Source organism: Protopterus annectens, chromosome 3.part1 (genome assembly GCF_019279795.1).
Source record: "Protopterus annectens isolate FY-2018-M chromosome 3.part1, PAN1.0, whole genome shotgun sequence".
In the NCBI taxonomy this organism is placed as follows: domain Eukaryota; kingdom Metazoa; phylum Chordata; order Ceratodontiformes; family Protopteridae; genus Protopterus; species Protopterus annectens.
The window spans coordinates 1,633,446,739-1,633,465,344 of NC_056732.1; the positions used below are offsets into that span (position 1 = coordinate 1,633,446,739).

The 18,606-nt window shown below is 37.4% G+C and overlaps 1 protein-coding gene across 1 annotated transcript in view; it reads left to right on the plus strand.

Annotated features, from left to right (window-relative positions):
- The first annotated feature begins 4,646 nt into the window (after positions 1 to 4,646).
- The window catches only part of CDK14 (cyclin dependent kinase 14), a 3,129,234-nt gene continuing 3,115,274 nt past the window's right edge, over positions 4,647 to 18,606 (plus strand). Inside the window, exons 1-2 of the mRNA XM_044067657.1 lie at positions 4,647 to 5,245; positions 12,585 to 12,616. Of these exons, the coding sequence (XP_043923592.1) occupies positions 5,155 to 5,245; positions 12,585 to 12,616 (123 nt within the window). The 5' untranslated portion in view covers positions 4,647 to 5,154. The remainder of the gene's footprint in view (positions 5,246 to 12,584; positions 12,617 to 18,606) is intronic.

An 18,606-nucleotide genomic window follows, 5' to 3' on the forward strand; every position in this document is an offset into this window, starting at 1 on the left:
AGGGGGGGGGGGTTGGAGGAGCAGGGGTGCCAGTCTGTGTTAAAATCACCAAGAACTATGGTTTCTTGGGATGGGTAGTGGATAACTAGTAAAGGAGATCTTCTAGGGTATTTAGGTTGTTGCCTGGTGGAATGTATGCACAGATGATGTTCAAGTGTTTGTTTTGGTTAATCTGTAGCTTGGTTATGAGGAGTTACGCGTTATTGAATTGGGGAGGCTGAATGGTATCTCTATTAATGGTTAGAGTATTTTTGTAAAGGACTGCTATCCCATCTCCTTTCCTAGTTGCATGGTCTAACCTGTGAATATTGTATCCTGGAGGTAGTATCTCATTGTCAGTAGTACTGGGTTTTAGCCAGGTTTCCGTAAGACACATAATGTCTGGGGAGTGGGTTGCTAGGAGGGCGTGTAGGTTGGGAATCTTATTGTTAATAATTCTAATATTTAGGTGAAATGCTAGGAGGGAACTAGTGGGAGTATTCATGGGTAGCTTGACTGTGGGGGTTATGGTAGGGGAGTGGAGGTTATTGGGTGTGGGTGAGCCAGGGTTGGGATGAATGTCTCCATGTGTTATAAGGTTATAGTGACAGGATATTCTGAGCTTTAGGAGTTTGTTTATAAGCTTTATATAGTCTTTGTCTTTAGGATTATATTTCATGGCTGTACAGCGGTGGTATTTTATAGAGGGTGGTATATTCAGCGTGCAGGGGAAGGTAAAGTGTTTGGTGTTGTGTGTGAAGTCGTGGGCGTCTGTTTGACCATTTGGGTAGTGAATTCCATGGTCAAGTGTTTGTTCATAAGCAGTGAGATGGTAAAATAGAAACAGTATAGGCATTTGGGTAATTAGTGTGCTTTTGCTTGTTTGCATTTTGATAGGGGGCGAGCCAAATTTGATGGCTGACTTTGCTAACAGGGTGTGGAAGAATGAAAGAGAAGGAAATGGGTTAAGGGGGCAGAGTTGCTCAATGATGTGTGAGGTGTTGATTGGTACTTAGCAGGAGGGGAGTGGCAAGGGAGTGGCAAAGTCTAGTTTAAATTTAGCATTAGTGGGGGCGGGTGGAATTTGGGGGCAGGGAGCGGAGTGGAGCAAGCCGAGCGCAGCGAGCGGAGCTGGGCTAACACTGACTCTGAGAGTTACCTTGGACTTTTGGTTTGGTTTGTATGATTGTATGTAAGCAGTGTTGTTGGCTGTACTTTAATATGTTTTATTCTTTTTTAATTTTACACCAGTTTTCAGGCTAATTTTAATTGGATCCTAGGGGTAAACTAGCAAGTGTAGTCAATAAGGAGGGAGCGAAATTACTGTCATAAGAAGTGGTCCTCTCTCTCTGGCCTTCAGCTTTCATTTTTAAAGGTCAGTGCTATGACTTTTAATTGTGCCATGGTGCTAGAGTTAAGTACCATAGCTCTCAACCTTCCATCTCCTAAATGAGGAACACTGCCTCTCACAATGTGGAACAAATGGGCAAAATGTGGAACACCTTCTAACAGCTTACTAACAACTTCAACTAGGAAGGTCACATGATGGTTAAAATGTGCACTTTATACTTATAAAAAAGTTCTTTTGATGAATTAATATGACTCGGTACTACTTACCATGGATATAAGTTAAAAAATATTCCTAACACTAAATGTGTTTCAATATGGAACTTTCAGAAACATTGACTTTTAGGTTCATAGGTTCACAGGTTGGTACTGGGCTATCTGCCCGAAGGCATATATTAGCCCAGCCACGTTGTGTGGTATTCACCGTCCCTTTAGTAGTTCCCTAGACCCTTGTACTAGCAGCTAGTACCCTTGGCCCCTATCTAGTAGTGCTGTTGGTGTGATCCCCGGTGAGAACTTTCTGTTACCCATCCACTCATCAAGGTTCCTCTTGAAGAGTGATAGTGAGGGGCTCTGTCTTATGTAGATCGGGACCCTGTTCCATAGTAAGGGAAGTCTCTGCGAAGGGAATCTATCCCTCCAGCATGTTCTATTCATTGTTGTGTTGAGATTTATATCCCTAGAGCATGTAGCTTGAGTAGATTTGGTTTTGCTAAGATGGAGCATGTTCAACAATTCTGGGTTGGACATGGCTCTGTACGTTAGACAGAGATCGCCTCTGAGAAAGCGGTATGCAACAGAGAACAGTCTTAGCTTTTTCAATCGTGCTGCATAGGGCAACTGTTTGAGGCCAGTAATCATCTTGGTTAGGTACCTTTGTGGTCTCTCCAGCTGCTGGAGATGTCTAGCCAGGTACATTCCAATTGGTGCATTGTACTCAATAATGGGTCTGATGAGGGAAGAGTAGAGGGGCACCATTACATCCTTAGATCTTGATGTGAACCCTTTCGTGATCAGATGAGTCACATACAAGGATTTTCTAACCACTTTGGCAACATGGTTATCAAAGGAAAGCTGACTATCTACTTGGGTCCCTAGATCCCTTATTTCTTCTTCAGATTTCAGGGGATTACCTCCTATATTGTAGTTTGCAGTTACTCTGTATTTTTCCAAAGGGGATTACTATGCAGCTTGAGACCATGGCTTTGACACCATGCATCAGTCTCATTTAGGCCCTTCTGGAGGATCTCCATGTCGGCCGGAGACTCTATTATAGCACCCAGTTTGCAGTCGTCCGCAAACTTAGCCACAGCCCTTTCGACACAAAATGGGGAACGGTCCTAGTAATGAGGAGGTACACTTGAGAGGTATGTTAAGTACTGTGTTCTGTAGCTAGGTACGGTAGGGGTTCTGATATCACTGCAGTCAAGGTGTGTGTGTGTGTGTGTGTGTGTGTGTGTGTGTGTGTGTGCACCCGTGTGCGTGCGCCCGTGTGTATGTATTCAGTTAACTGTCATTCTAGCGATCATTTTAGGGAGGAAGGCTGGGATAATTGTTAAGGTGTTTACTTTGCAGACACGAGATGCAACGTTTGATTCGCACATGGGGTAATTGGCTAGGCTTAAAATAATCTAGAAGAATCTGTTCCATAGCCAAGAAAGGCACGCACAAACATAAGACACACACATCATTAATCCCCATTATCTGATTTATACTAGAAACCGTACGTCGAGTGAAACGATGGCATCCAGTGTGACGCCATGGAGTTTTTAATTGATTCAGAGGACGCTTAAACTTAAAGCGACATGCTCGTCTACTTCCCATATAGCACGTTGACCTTTACTATTACTTATTATTTTTGTCTACAAAAGCGACCTTTATCACACCTCTCAACTGCCCAGATTTTTGCATAATGTCCAGCTTTTTTTTGCCTCATATTACGGATCGTTCCTCATAAAATCTGTGTTTTTTGGCAATTTACTGAGATTTGCAGTCACTAAATAATGACAGAGATTTCGGTTTCAGACTTCATATCCTTCAGAAAAATGTAACGCGATTCCTGTTATTCTAGCAACTTTCAAAGTTCATAAAAGCAGTATTTAAACTCTGTCCCTATTTTGGGCCTTTGTCCCCAATGTTATTTTACGCTTAGTTTACATTTCTTGGGCTAAGTGGAGAGGTAATATCACAATAAGTTATTGTCTACCTTCTCCTCACAAATACAAGTGAAGAAGCAGTACAAAAGGCAGGTGACGGTTTTACTTCATTAACTTCTCTCTACCTAATAAACGTTTCACAAAATACCCATCAGGGACAGTACAGGTCGAAGGTGTTAGTCGTCGATTGTTCACTTCTACTCTTCACTGCAGATGTCCGTCATGGGTTCCCTTTATGTTCGAGACCAGATAGTGCCAATCCCGGAACTCCGAAAATACAAGTGCCTTTACCTCTCAACTGTCCCTGATTTTGACTCAGATTTTCTCTCTGTCCCTCGTAAACCCTTCTAAATCTGATGACTTTTGGAGAAAGGTGGTGAATTACATTTGAGATGCAGACTTATTTAACTTCAGAAAATGCGTATTAATTTACATTATCTTATTCTGTCAACTTATCAAGTTAATAGTACTGATTGTCCCTGATTTTTTTTTCGGATTTGTCCCTGATTATGTTAAAATGTGTCCTTGATCGGTTGAGAGCTAGTCCGAAATTGCTGTTAAGTCAGAGAACCCCTTTCTTCTTCTTCCAGCTCCAGCGATTTCAGAGTTATCATATATAAGTGGGCTGTGACACACACACACACACACACACACACACACACACACACACACACACAAAGTGGCTGTATTTTGGACTTTGTGCATTTACACAATTGTCTTTCTATTACAGGATACTGATACAGAAACTGTACAGCTAAAGCAAGCTGAGCATCAAACATCTTTTCAGTTTGATTACTTTCTTCAAGTCCTTTAAACCCTTCCAGACACACAGTAGTAAATATATTATATTATTAAAATTCAACAAACACTCGCACATATATCGCCAAGCTACTGTGTCTGGTTACACAGACAGACACTCCTCTACCGTCCTGTTGTACTTTGTGTTACAGTATTCGAACACTTATCGATTACTGTAAAGCCATCACCCAGAAATACCACCCCTCCAACAAAAAATACTCTTGCTTGCAGCACTCTGTACCAAAACATAGCACAACGCTGCAAGATACTACAACTGCTATTTGTAATTTAGTAGCAGCCGCCGTTACAACACAAGAGATGCTACCATTCATCAAGACTCCGGAGTTTTGCATTGTGATTGACAGATCGCCCAGCCACTTGCATTTCTCACTGTCTCTTTCTTTGCCAATGACATTGCAAGGAGGAGGACCGCAGCGTCTGGAGTAAAATCTTGCACTGCGGGGAGCCCAAAAAATGACAACCGGATCCCGTGCACGGCTCAGCCTGTCGAGCGGCATCGGGGTCTCGGTGGGGGAGGTAATCGATCAGCTAATCTGTTATTCTTTTGATGCCCCTCTATCACGATTGGAAATTGAAATTTGCTAATGGGCTAGACCAAATATAAATAACACTGTAAGCAAAATCGACTGGAGACTGACAACTTGCTGAATGAGTTTTTGTTCAAGCAAGAAGGGTAGCGGACCAAAAGAAAGGGGGAGAAATATATTGCAAGTCGTTGGTGCTGATCCTGGAGGTGCTCGTTGGAACTGCTGCATATCTCGTAGTTGGAAATCTTTTGTTTTCAGAGGTTCTTTTATTCCTGGTATCTGGACAGCGCTCCCGGAGTGGATTTACTTAGTAGCTGATAACCCCAATGTGTGATACACTTGCACCCCAGCCGGCTGAGAAAATCAGCAAGATGAAAAAGTTGCGGAGAACTTTGTCCGATAGTTTCAGCCGGATAGGTGAGTGCCTTGCCTGTGTCTTTCAGACTTGCATGTGGTCAGTCAGTGAGTGGGAGGTAGATCAAGAGGTGTAGAGGGATGCCCAGCTGGGCACAGTCTTCTTGTATCCATTGCTGTTTGCAGGAATTGCAGGGGAGAATGTTTATGCTGAAAGCGAAAGGGGCACGCGACTTCCGCTCAGCTGGTGGCTCGCTGTTGCAGCAAAGTAACAATGTTTCACTTTGTAGCCAGCGCTTTGTGGAAAAATGTGCCACCTTGATGGAAACTTTTTAAATGTTATTCCCTAATTTCGAAAAAGAAGGACTGTTTTAATGAGAGCTAAACCGAGAAAGTTGAGTGTTCTTAAAATGTTTCTGTATCTTATGATCAGTTCTGCAAAAAAAAAAAACTAACGATAGCAACTGAAGCAGTGTTAAGTAGTGCTGGGAAAGGGTTCTGATCTAACTGCTCATGCCATCTCTGCAACATTTTTTTAACATAGATGTAACTGTCATTGTGCATTTTTTTGCAAACTATATTGACGGAATATGCATGTTCCGCGTTCCCTACTTTACAGTTCATAGTATTTATAAAACAGCCAGTGTGAACCATAACCCATAACCGAAAGAGTGCAATCTGACCTAGTATGTTATCACCCTCTAACCACATTGACTCATCTGGACGTCAGCATCTTGTGAAGTCATCTCTGTTCTAGATTTCTGGACAGGAATATTTATAATTGTAGTAAAGAATAGTAAGTTTCTACATAATCCATGTGAGTGGCCAAAGTGAGGACTCTGAACTGAAGCTGAATTAGCAGATAGAGAGTCCTAAACGTGAAACAATGGACAGTTCCAAACGTGAATGTTACATGGTTTCCTGTAGTCTTAAGAAATGTTTTATTAGACAAGCCAATTCACACACACTATCCAAGTAGTGTATGAAATGACATTAGCCTTTAACGTTTGTATCTTTTTATTCTTAATGTAACTGATGTTTAAGGTTAACCATTGTTTAAGGTCTTTAGTAATGCTAAAGTACTTTGTTGTATTTATTTAGTAGTAGTGATCTAGTGATCTTGACACTGTCTAGTGAATTACATGTGCAGAAGGAGGCAGTCTAAGGTGGCTGGATTACATTCGTTATACTTTTCAAAACAACTCCAGTTCAAGTTCAGTTTTGACAAAAAAAAAAAAAAACTGCAGTTCATAGCAAACTTCTAAAAAACTATGTATACTGTAGGCACGGACACTGTGTGTCATAAACATTGGGACAAGTGTGATATTTCCACAGTCAGATCAGTGTAGTCTTCATCTTAATTGTTTATTCTATCTATTTTGATGTCTGGATAGGTCTTCTGAGGCAAGACTTTTGCAAGGGTGCAGTAGAATTATTCATATTTATTGCATAATAAGCAGATTCAACAACAATAAGCAAATAAATATGCAATAAGTAATAACCTTAAAAGTTTCTCATTTTAAGGAAATGTGAGTATGCAATTATGGCATGTGCAAAATAGGTGAGGTTAATTTCTCTTGTCCTTGTGAGATAGCACTCCTTATGTGAATATGTTTTTTGTCAAATACACAGTTATTTGATGGAATATTTTGTTACCCAACTTTATTTGCAAAAGCAAAATATGCAGATGCACATTTGCTCTAAGTCTGTGATTACTTACTTCTCAGCTGTCTAGATTTTTCCAGAATGTCCAGATTTTCCCTCTCACTTTTGGTCTTTTCCTCATAAAATATGTGGTTTTCCGGTAAATCACTGAGGATTGACATAATTAAATAATGACAGACATTTCAGTTTCAGACTTCTTATACTGCATAAAATGCGTACAAACACATCCTGCTCGTATAGCAACTTTATAAGTTTGTAAGAGCAGTATTTAAAATCTATCTCTATTTTTGGGCCTTTGTCCCCCCATTATTTTAGGCTTTGTCCAGATTTCTTAACTCCAAGAGGTTGAGATATATGCTACTGCATCTTGGGAATTTGATGTTTACCTCAATGTACAGTGATTTCAGGGTTAATTATTATAAGAAGGTGTGCTCCTTACAAGGCCAGGGGAGCTTTACTAGATGTTCTTATTTAGTGAATGCTGTTGCGCTGATGTTTTTGGTGGATATCTTTGTTGAAATTGTGTACAATGTAGTCAATTTTTCACGTAATTACTCTTCTGTACAAGTGACAAAGAGAGGCTTTTTGTGGTAAGCAGGAATGAACAAGGCCATCCCAGGTCAAATGTGCATAATCATGACTGGACTGAAATTAGGAAGAAGAGGGCAACAGTGGCTACAGAATACTTTTAGAGGAGAAGACTGGTGTTGGGGATTGCTTCTCCTCAGTACCTTTATTACACACACACACACACACACACACACACACACACACACACACACACACACACACACACACACACACACACACACATTAATTTTTGTCACATCGATGACCCTACAGGTACACACACACACACACACACACACACACACACACACACACACACACACACACACATTAATTTTTGTCACATCGATGACCCTACAGGTACACACACACACACACACATTCATTTTTGTCACATCGATGACCCTACAGGTACACACACACAGACACACACACACACACACACACACACACACACACACACACACACACACACATACACACACACACACACATTCATTTTTGTCACATCGATGACCCTACAGGTACACACACACACACACACACACACACACACACACACACACACACACACACACACAAAACTTTGCTGAAGAAAGACAAAAGGTAGACTAGAACGAATGGCATGTAATGTATAGCAAAGCCTCTGATTCACTGCATTTAATCACAAAATGCTTTGTTTGGGAAGTGAAAAGTAATGTTTTAGTTAAAAGCTTTGTCCTATAGTAAAATAATTCAGGGTTCATTTCCAACATTTGATCATCATCTGTTCTCCCCACATATGTATGATTTTTCTGTGAGTATACTGTTTTTTCCCATATCCCAAAACATGCCTCCTGACTGAATGCTATAAACTGCATATGTATATTGTGTATATTCTTTCCCATGTTGGCTCGTGTTATAGCTGAAAATGTTTTGAGATAGACCAGTGCACAATCCCAGCTAAAAGATATACATAATAAATGTATAAATAATAGTAAACAAGTAGAAATTTCTGCTATCGTGCCACATTTGTGGTAGTAAAAGACGTATTGATGTCTGTGCACACAAAATGAATCAGCGGTATTTTTTGCATAACATGTATGTTTTTATGACGGATCGGGTGAGATCAATGATGTTTTTTCTAGTTAGTGTTAAAGGGACCAAAAGAATACTGTTAAAGAGGTCTTGTCAAGTAATAAAATAAAGGTGAACAGTTTCATCACTTTATAAGTCCCTGTTTGTTGTTATAATCTTGCTATTGTGGAAGCCAAACTTGGGCAGAAGAGACTAATTTTTTTCCTTATTCAGGAAAGTATTGGAAGGATTATAGGTTTTAGTCATTATTAGTAAGATTTTTCAAACATTCCTGCTGATTTCTGGGTTGATGATTATGGTTGCTTCTGGCACTCATTGCAGTCAGCAAATGTTGCATTTATATCATTGCTTATGGTCTGTCATAGTGTGAAGAATCACTGTACATTTTAATAATGAGATGAGGGAATGCCTCCAGATTTGCATTCAGCAGGGGTTTTGGAATTGTTTGCCAACTTCTAGATGAACCCCCCTCCCCCCAGGAGTAGTTAGGAATTACTGAGCTGTACATGGGTGTCTTGTGCTGATACATTTCTCGATCACAGCTGCTGTTTTTTTCTATAGCATAGGTCCTAGGTATGGAATTAATGATGCACCGTATACATTTAACTTACTACTGTAGAATCATTTAATAGAGTTGTTGGTGAAAATGAGATAGAGTCTGTGCTCACTGAAAGTTTACCAGTACATCTTTAATAATATTTATATGAAACTGGGAGTTTTCATGTCATTGTGCTGAGTAAAATAATGCACCTTTAGAAATGTATTTCTCTACTGTTGTTTGCATGGTGTTTTGTCTAATGACTCCTTTATATCATATCATATTTTTCCAGTGCAGCATTTATAGGAATTCACCTATTAGGAAAATATATTTTGCATGGCTTCATCTTCTTTCTTCCCACCACCCCCTGACATATTATATAGGTACTGATGTTACCAAAAATGCTTCATACTATATGCACATTCATATTTGGACATTTGAGCTATATAGTGCCAACCATATATCTTAGGTGCTTAAGGGACATCCATATTCTGCCCCCTTTTAAAAGAGTACTAACTCATTAGATACTTTTTTATCTCAGCTAACCTTCTGGCGAGTCTCTGGTAATGTAAACAGATGGGTCTACTTTATTTGAATGAAACCCCTATAACCGAGACTAAGTTTACCGAAACTTCAAAATAACGAAACGTTACAATAACGAAACTTAGAAACATGAAAACAGTTACTGACCTGCAGTCAGTTACAGCAATAGTTAACTAGATGTACATATGCCCTTTTCTACAAGGTAATGTGATCTCGGAGTTGATGTACTTAAGCTATGAGGGGTGTAGGGAGAGAAGCCCCCACATGGGGGGTGGAGGGGGGCTTGCCTCCCTGCAAAAACATTGTACATACTTTTTTTGTACCATTTCTTTAAGGTAGTGTGGACTTATGAAAAGAGTTAGCAGCAGGATGGTGGTGTAGCGAGACTAAGCTACTGAACCTTCACAATTATGTAATGTAACAATAATAAAACTGAAAATCTCATAAACAACTTACAGGATAATGCTCAGCTTCCGTAAAAAAATAAAATAAAAAATTACTGTCACCATCCTACTACTAACCCTTTCCATAAGTCCAAACTACATTAAAGTCTCAGTTATATGGGTTTATTTGAAGTAGACCCATATATATATATATATGTATATATATATACATATATATATATATATATATATATATATACATATATATATATATATATATATATATATATATATATATATATATATATATATATATATATATATATATATATATATATATATGTATATATACATATATATATATATAATACATGGAAGCACTTTACTATCTCGAAATACTGAAATCTCGAATTTCAGTATCTTGAGATGAAAGTGCAGTTGAGCAAACTGCACTCGCCCGAATTTGGAATGTCAAATTCACGGTTGTGGTGGCACACAATGTGGGATTTACTGTGTTGGTAATGTGCATTGTGCTGTGGGATATGGCTTGTGTGCCGTTGTGTGGATATGTATGGAGATTTGGGTAAGTGCTGTTTTTTTAAGGGTTTTGGTTAGGGGTTTGATTTGTGTGTGTGTGTGTGTGTTGGGAAGTTTTTGATGTAGGGTAGGGTATGTAGGTAAGGGTGTGAGTGTGTAACTGTGGAGAGTGGTGGTGTTTGTAAGTATGTGATGTGCGTTTGTGCAAGGGGGGGTATAGAGCATGTAGTGGTGGATTTAGTGTCTTTGTCTTTTTAGTGCGACCTTGGAGTTAGTATATATAAGTCACAGGGGTGTGGGGGGCACAGCCCCCCTGCTTATATGTAGGTTAGGTGTGTGTGTTTGTGTTGTTGTGTATGTGTGTGTTTATTGGTTTGTTGTATTGTGGGGAGGAAGATGTGTGTATGTTTGTGTGGTGGAGGGTTTATTTCAAAGTCCCGATTTTGAATTTCACACTTTTGGGATTTTGGTATTGTGAGTGTTCAGCTTTCTAGTTTTGGGATACTGAAATTCAAGATTTCAGTATTTCAAGATTATAAAGTGAATCCATATATACAGGTGTGTGTGTGTGTGTGTGTGTGTGTCTATATGTGTGCATGGGAGCATTTGCAAACATATGCTCTTTTTCTCCATATATATATATATATATATATATATATATATATATATATATATATATATATATGTATATTTACACACACACACACACACACACACATGTTTATAAGTATATATTTGTATTATATTTCAGTTGGCGCAGAGGTTAAGGATGCAAGCTGTAGTTCCTCACACTTCATTTGCCTATTGTGATGCCTTTTTGAGCAATTCGCTTAACCAGAAATTGCTTCCTGAACGCCCCTGAAAAATTTCAGTGAGCCTACCTGGTTAATAGATAGGTATTCGTATGTGTGTTTGTGTATATATATATATATATATATATATATATTTTTTTTTTTTTTGCATAAATAAGTACATGTAATTTAACTAGTCAAGCAACATATTTTTGGGAGGTGTCAGGAAAATGGAGTACTCAGAGAAAATCTAAGCAGACATAAGAACATGAAAACTGCACAGAGACAATGACCAGAGGTCAGGGTTGTATTTTACTAAAAACTGAGCATTTGGACTGTGATTCAGTTATGAAATGTTGTGTAGTTAAGTTTAATTTAAAGCAATGAGAAAAGTTACAGGGCCTATGCACCACAGAATTCTCTTTGTAGAGGAAATTGGTCATCTAGGATTCAATGTTAACCATTGTCAAACCAAAATGTATGCAGTATATGACATGAACACTGTATTCAGCAGCATTTTCTGTAACAAGTGAGTACCAGGAATACTTTTCTGTTGTTTTAAGTCAGTTTATGGGATGTGATGGTTACTTCATGGCTGATGAATGCTTGTACCATACTGTGCTTCCAGCAGATTTTTAGTGCTGTCACACTGCACTTAAGGAGACATTGTATATGATTGGTTTTGTTATGCAGCTGTTTTTGTCTGAACAAGTTAATGCCAATTAACCAATTAATGCCAGTTATCATATTACTAGTTTGACATTAACAAAAACAAATGTCATGCCTTTATATATGAAGGGTCGATTACATTTTCTTTGTGTAATTTCTTACATTTTATGAAGGTAATAAGCAATGCAGAAAATGAAATAAACATTAAGTATAACTTCTAGTATTTATTTATGAGTAGTATCAGATATATTTCCCAGGAAATGTTTTTCTTTTGATTTCTGTAACCAGCGACTACATCTCATCTGTCTACTAATTTGAGTAATGACAAAGTTAGATCTGTGCACCAATACAATCAGCTGAGGTGAGCACAGTTATACACCTTAGCTTATAAACTAACTGTCAGTGGATAGTGTATTCTACAGTTAGAATAGTTAAGTCTATAGGCTGAGAGCTGACTAATTTATAATTTCCCACAGTAGGTCTAGCAAATGGAATTTTCCACTCCTGAAGCACTGCTTTTGTGTGTTTAAGTCTCACAATATCATAGATTAGATGGGCTTTTTGTCATCATTTACGGTTACCTTATTGTGTTAGAAACTGTCTAATTATGTTTTTTTTTTATTTCAAAGCTATGAAGAAAGATGATAGCGACTTCGACGAGGTAGGTGAAAGGCCAGTTTTTGTTTCTTCCTATGCTGAATGGTGAGCATGTTGAGAAAGGCTGTTCTCTTTAATGTAGTTGTTTTGTACTTTTCCCTCAGTTTCTCATTTGTAATTTTATACCCAATGAACAACGAATTAAGTTCATGCCACTTTTTTTTTAAAACAAGTTTATTAAAGATAGTGTTGAATAAACATTAAACATCTTAAGAAATTGAACAACTTTTCAGTTATATAAAAAACATACAGAAAATCAAAATATATCTAGAAGTATGTACAAACACTGACACTTTTGAACACTCAAATTCAAATACTGAATGAATGCCATTCTTGCAGTAGACTTGGATATTTATGCAGTGAAGAGTGCAAACGTGATGTCAGAATGTGCTTGTCTTATTTTCTGTTAATAAGCAGACATGGCTTTGACAGCTGTGAGAAGAGCTAAGCAGTGTTCTGATCTGATGCCTCCCAGAGGATTCTATCTATAAACAAGATTTAGGGATGTATAGTTATTTATTTTATTATTGCTGTTATGAAATGTAGCAGGAGGAGTAGTGATGGCTTGGTGAAGATTTTTAGGCATAAAAAAATGTCTTGGCTTATTCAGTCTTTTGTAAACCAGCATGATATTTACTTACCTGCCTTTCATAGAAAAAATGGTTCATCTTACCTATATGGCTGTGAAGAATTAAATATTATAGTCTCAGATAATTTGGAAATAATGCACACGTGTGCACACACACACACACACACACACACACACACACACACACACACACACACACACACACACACACTGAAAATACATATATGTTTTTACGTTTTCCTTTTTTTACTTACTTTTTCTCCTTCTTTGGTTTGCTTTAATTTGCATAACACATTTAATTCTAATCTGCTAATTAATTGTGATATGGAACTTAGTAAATCTGTGAACCTGTCAATTGAACATGCTGGAATGAAATGTCGTGTGGCACAGGTAGAGAACATCAGGCAATAACTGCTTCTTGAACTGCAATATAAGTTGTAAGGAAAGTGATGTGTACATTCCTGAACTTATCATTCTTCGTCTGTATGGTTACTGTCCTTCCATTTTTTGGCTCTGATGCATCCATTCCTCTCTTAATGAATAATTTGTTAAACAAATAAATGTGTAATGGGTTAAAGTGACAGATGTTTATTAAAATGGGTCTGCCCCTCTCCACTGTAGAAAGGAAGAATTTGGATGTTAGGGCAAAGAAACTTCCATGTACCCTTATCATGCCTATGAAAACATAAAAGTTGTTCAAGTTTCCCAGCACTATTGAGTAATGTTATGCTTTATAACCAGTTTAGTCACTGCTTTGCATTTCATTTGTCTTTTTCCGTTATTTCAAAACTGTGATCAGCAATCTGCTGTGGTAAAAGAAAGAAGGAGCAAAGTAAAGAGGGATGGTTGATGGTTAAATAAAGAAACATGCTGGTGTTTACTGTATTTGTGGCCCAACTTGATTGTGAGACCTTTGCAAGAAAGTACAGAAAGGAGGCTAACTTTTACTTGTGCACATAGTAATGGGTTTCATGCATCATATGTGTGTATCTATGCCTGAAAAACATGCATATTGTTTCAGTTGCCTGATGCACAGGAAGCATTGGAAAGGTCTAGTTACTGATGCTAATGTAGCAAAACTTATAGATGATGAACCTAGGTTTCAGTTTAGGAATAGCAAATCTATAAAAGTAGACTACGTTATCCCAAGGTTACCCCTACTGAAGACTGTGAATATGACACCAGGCCATGTGGGCGGTGCAATTTTTGTTCTTATATAGATACCAGTGCTGAATTTTATCATCCTGATCAGAGGAAAATGTACATTTTTAATGTACATGCCACATGTTTTACTAAATATGTGGTTTATCTTGCTTACTGTGTAAAATGTATGGGATTCTATATATAGAAGACCAACAGAACATTTAAAGAACTTATAAGAGAACATGCTTACAATATAAATAAACAGAATAAGGTTAATGCACTGGCTAGATATGTTATGAACACAGATGACACCCTTGTGTTCAAGTTTTTGGTCATTGGTAGAATATTAGAGAGGTCCAAGTTAGGTGATATAGCTAATAAGACTGAAGACTTAGAATCTACATGGATTGCTAGGTTGAGGGGGGACTCGGGGCATGGTCTTAATGAATCTGTACCCCTGAGATCTCAACTTAAAAATAGACTCTTGAGGAGATAGTGCAGCTTTCACTTATGTATTTATGTTTTATTTATGTTTTTATGTGCTATTAAATCATGTGTTGATATTTTGTATGCAAGATTTTTTAAATAGTGATTGGAATATATCATGTGACTTGTTACCTTAGTGCTTTATAAAAGTTGTGTTTTACTGTGCATTTTAAACACCTGATGAAGCTATTGTAGTGAAAGCACTTGTGCTCTGTGTACTTGTAGTAAAATCATTTAGTACTGGATACTGTGGTCGTGTCTGTTTTTTATTGGATTTATTCACTTTTGTCTTTCTTCGACACAGTATCTGAGCCTGCTTCAGTGGTATTTCTTTTAATCATTGTTCTAAATTCATATAGTTAATCAATGTAATAAAGCATTTGACAAACATGACACTTGCACCTCATACATACCAGCAAAGATAGAACTCAAAGTTTCATTTTGTGAAATTAAAACCGAATAGCCATAGAATGTCTAAATGCAAAGAAATTTAAGTACTGAAACCATTGCACTGTGATGCTAGTTCTGTGTAATAATGCTATTCATTTATATATATATATATATATATATATATATATATATATATATATATATGTATGTGTGTGTGTGTATTTATATACATTTCCTTCATAGTAAAGATTGTGAGTAATGTACCATGTACCATTTTATGTTATGTAGTAAGACAAATATTCTCAGCTGTTTGTGTTTAGTGTATTATGTTGCTTGTTTCATATTCATCAGGGGACCATATACATTCCATCACTGTTCTGCCTTCTTCATTCAATTTCTAGCACTGCAATCTTGATTAGGTTATTGTTCTCGGATATTTTGTATACTTGTGCCTTTTATACCCCGGAAAAATTACTTTATTCTTTTGTGTGCATCCATTGCGCATAGGTTCCTGTCTCTGTTTCTCTAAGTAAAACAATGGCAGCATTTCATTTGACCTGACATATTTTTACTGAATTTCACTGCTGGAAGCATCTGTTTGCAACATAGAATTTGTCAGCATTTGATTGACTGATTATAACATTATATTTTGAAAGAATTCTTTCTATTTTACTTACTAAAAGTCTCACTGGGCTTTGACCTCAACATTTCCTTTGTTTAAATCTTGCTGGACTAGTAGAGATTTGCATGTGACTTTGAGAAACTGCCTCCCCCTTCTGGTTACTGTAGAAGCCCTCAGCTTTCAGATAGAATTTTTAATTGTTTTACACTGTGAGTAATTTCTTCTCATCTGCTTTTGATTGGCAGTCCTATGAATTCAGACATCTCCCTTTGTTATCATGCCTACATCACCAGTTCTGATGCAGTTAAAAGATTATGAAGGTGCAAGACCAGTGTCTTGGCATTGGGTAACTATTGCTTCATTGCTTAACAGGGTTAGAAAGACAGTCCTCGAGATTTTCATCTGTGGATTGATACTAAAGTTCTCCACTACTCCTACTTAGCATATTTATGATGGCAATATTCTGGCCAATTGTTTTATATACAATTATTTGAATGATTGACTAGTTTAATACCTCATTGATTCTGCATATACAGATGCCACATAAAAAAAATTATTCCAGTGCCAATTTCCTGTTGTAAAAATCACAGATGAATTTCCCTGTAAGCCAGTATGTGCCTTGAACCTTGCAGATATAATTTGCAGCTTTGCATTGATCGTAATCTTAACAATTTTATAAACAACCTTTGATCAGACTTGAAACACTGTGATATGGTGTGACATGATTTAAGTGCTCAGAAGGACCCAAGTTAGTAGAAGAGAAGTTGCTATAGCACTGTATGTGAGAGAGGTTAAGTCTGTCATGGGAGAGGGTGGACAGGCTAATGGAGGGAAGGTTATGTTTGCTGGGTTCAAATCTTCTCAAGATTAACTAAATGTGACATGCCATCAAACAGAGAATCTGGATAAAAAAGCCACTGAGAATTTTTATAGAATTCTTTCTTGGGACAGAACTCACTGATGTCATCAGAACTCCATTGTAGCATCTGTATATGGGCTGATTCTTTTATGACAGTACACTGTCTACATGCATCATCCCAATGGCAATTCCCAATGGGCAGATAGTGACCAACCTTGAAAGCTAAGAGGAGGAGAGAGGCTGCTTAATGAATGAAAATGTCATCAAAAGTTTTCAAGTTTTTTACTAATTACATTTGCTGTTGTCTGTCCCTGTTCATTTTAATAGTTATTTCAAAGAAGTAAACTGGCATTTAATATAGGAAAGCAAAAATATTATATTTTTTATGAATGATGTCGGTCTAAATGTTTGAAAACATATGGCATGAAAAAAGAATGGGTAGAGGAATTTAAATATTTGGGTATTATTTTTAACTGCTTTAAGCATCTTTATGTGTTATTAAATATATTTTAGAACTTTGTCAACCCCCTAAGTCATGTTGTCAGACAAAAAAGGAAGCTATGTAATGTAAAAGTACATAGTGTTAGATGTTTTAACTTGGTGAGGTATTCAGCTTTTAATGTGGTTGATCAAGCCATATTAATATGTTCATATTATCTTAAGGTTTATGACTTGAATCACAAAGCTGATAAAAGTCATATTCATGGTCTATGTAGATGTTTTTTCTGTTCAGCATAACACCCATATTCAGCTGTGTACATTCATTTAAAAAATCCATAAAAAGTCTAGGCAAACAAGAGCATTATCATTATGTTACAATGTTTTTAAGCCTCACTTATGTACAGAAATGTTCATAGGTTCATAGGTTGGTACTAGGCTATCTGGCCTAGGGCCTATACAAGCCTAGCCATAACAAATCCCTGGCTAATTCTTCCCAGAATATTTACTTGTGCTACATACATATTGTTGTGGTGTCGTATTTTGCAATCTGTCAAGGTACTGATGTTCTTGATAAATTTTACATTACTTTGAAGTCAGTTTTGTAGGCTGGATTATTGCTTGGAAAGAGATTTCTGTTAGTAATGTGCTGAATATCAGTTGTACTTTGTTCTCTGCTGGCGGAGTTACTTAGTTGTAAAATGTTATTTGTTTTGTAATGTAGCAAGTGTGAATATATGAATGTATGAATGTGAATACTATGACCAAAAAGAAAGAAAAATGTCTCCTCATACCTAAAATTATATTATAAATCATAAATCTTGTATTGTATAACCAACTGGAAAGGAAAACACTGACCCTTATCTGGAGTCTGAACCCAGCCAGCACCTCCAGCCCCACCGCCTGTGCATTTGCAACTGCCACACAACCGACAAGGAGTCTCTGGACAATTAGGTACCAAGTTTCCCTTAAAAGCATTTTCTCCTTTCAACTAGTAAACAGCTATAATGGTTTTGAACACACAAGCATCTAAACCGGTGCAAACCATGAACCTATGAACAACTGAAATTACTGATGCAGACAAAAAGGAGATGCTGTATTTTTCTGCGAGTATTTCATTTAACTACCACAGCTAGGTTTTCTCCACACTACCCGTTTGCACTTCAATTTGCTATGGTTTCTGTATCTTTTATCCCAGTTCATTGTATCTTGTCTATTATCGTTCAAGTGAACCATTCTGCAGACTGTTTGCCTCATGAAATATCGCCTTAGCAGTTATCGCCTGAAACCTGTTTCCTGTTGTCTGCTCATGTTGTTTTCTTGTCCGTGGGCTTTTTGTACTGCTGTGTCGTGCTCCGTCACCTGTCTTACCCTACAGTATTCAATGGTCATCTTCCAGCAGATTATGGTCAGGTAAATCACAGAGGCATGCCCAGTAGAAATTAAAAAAAAAATATCTGGGAACTG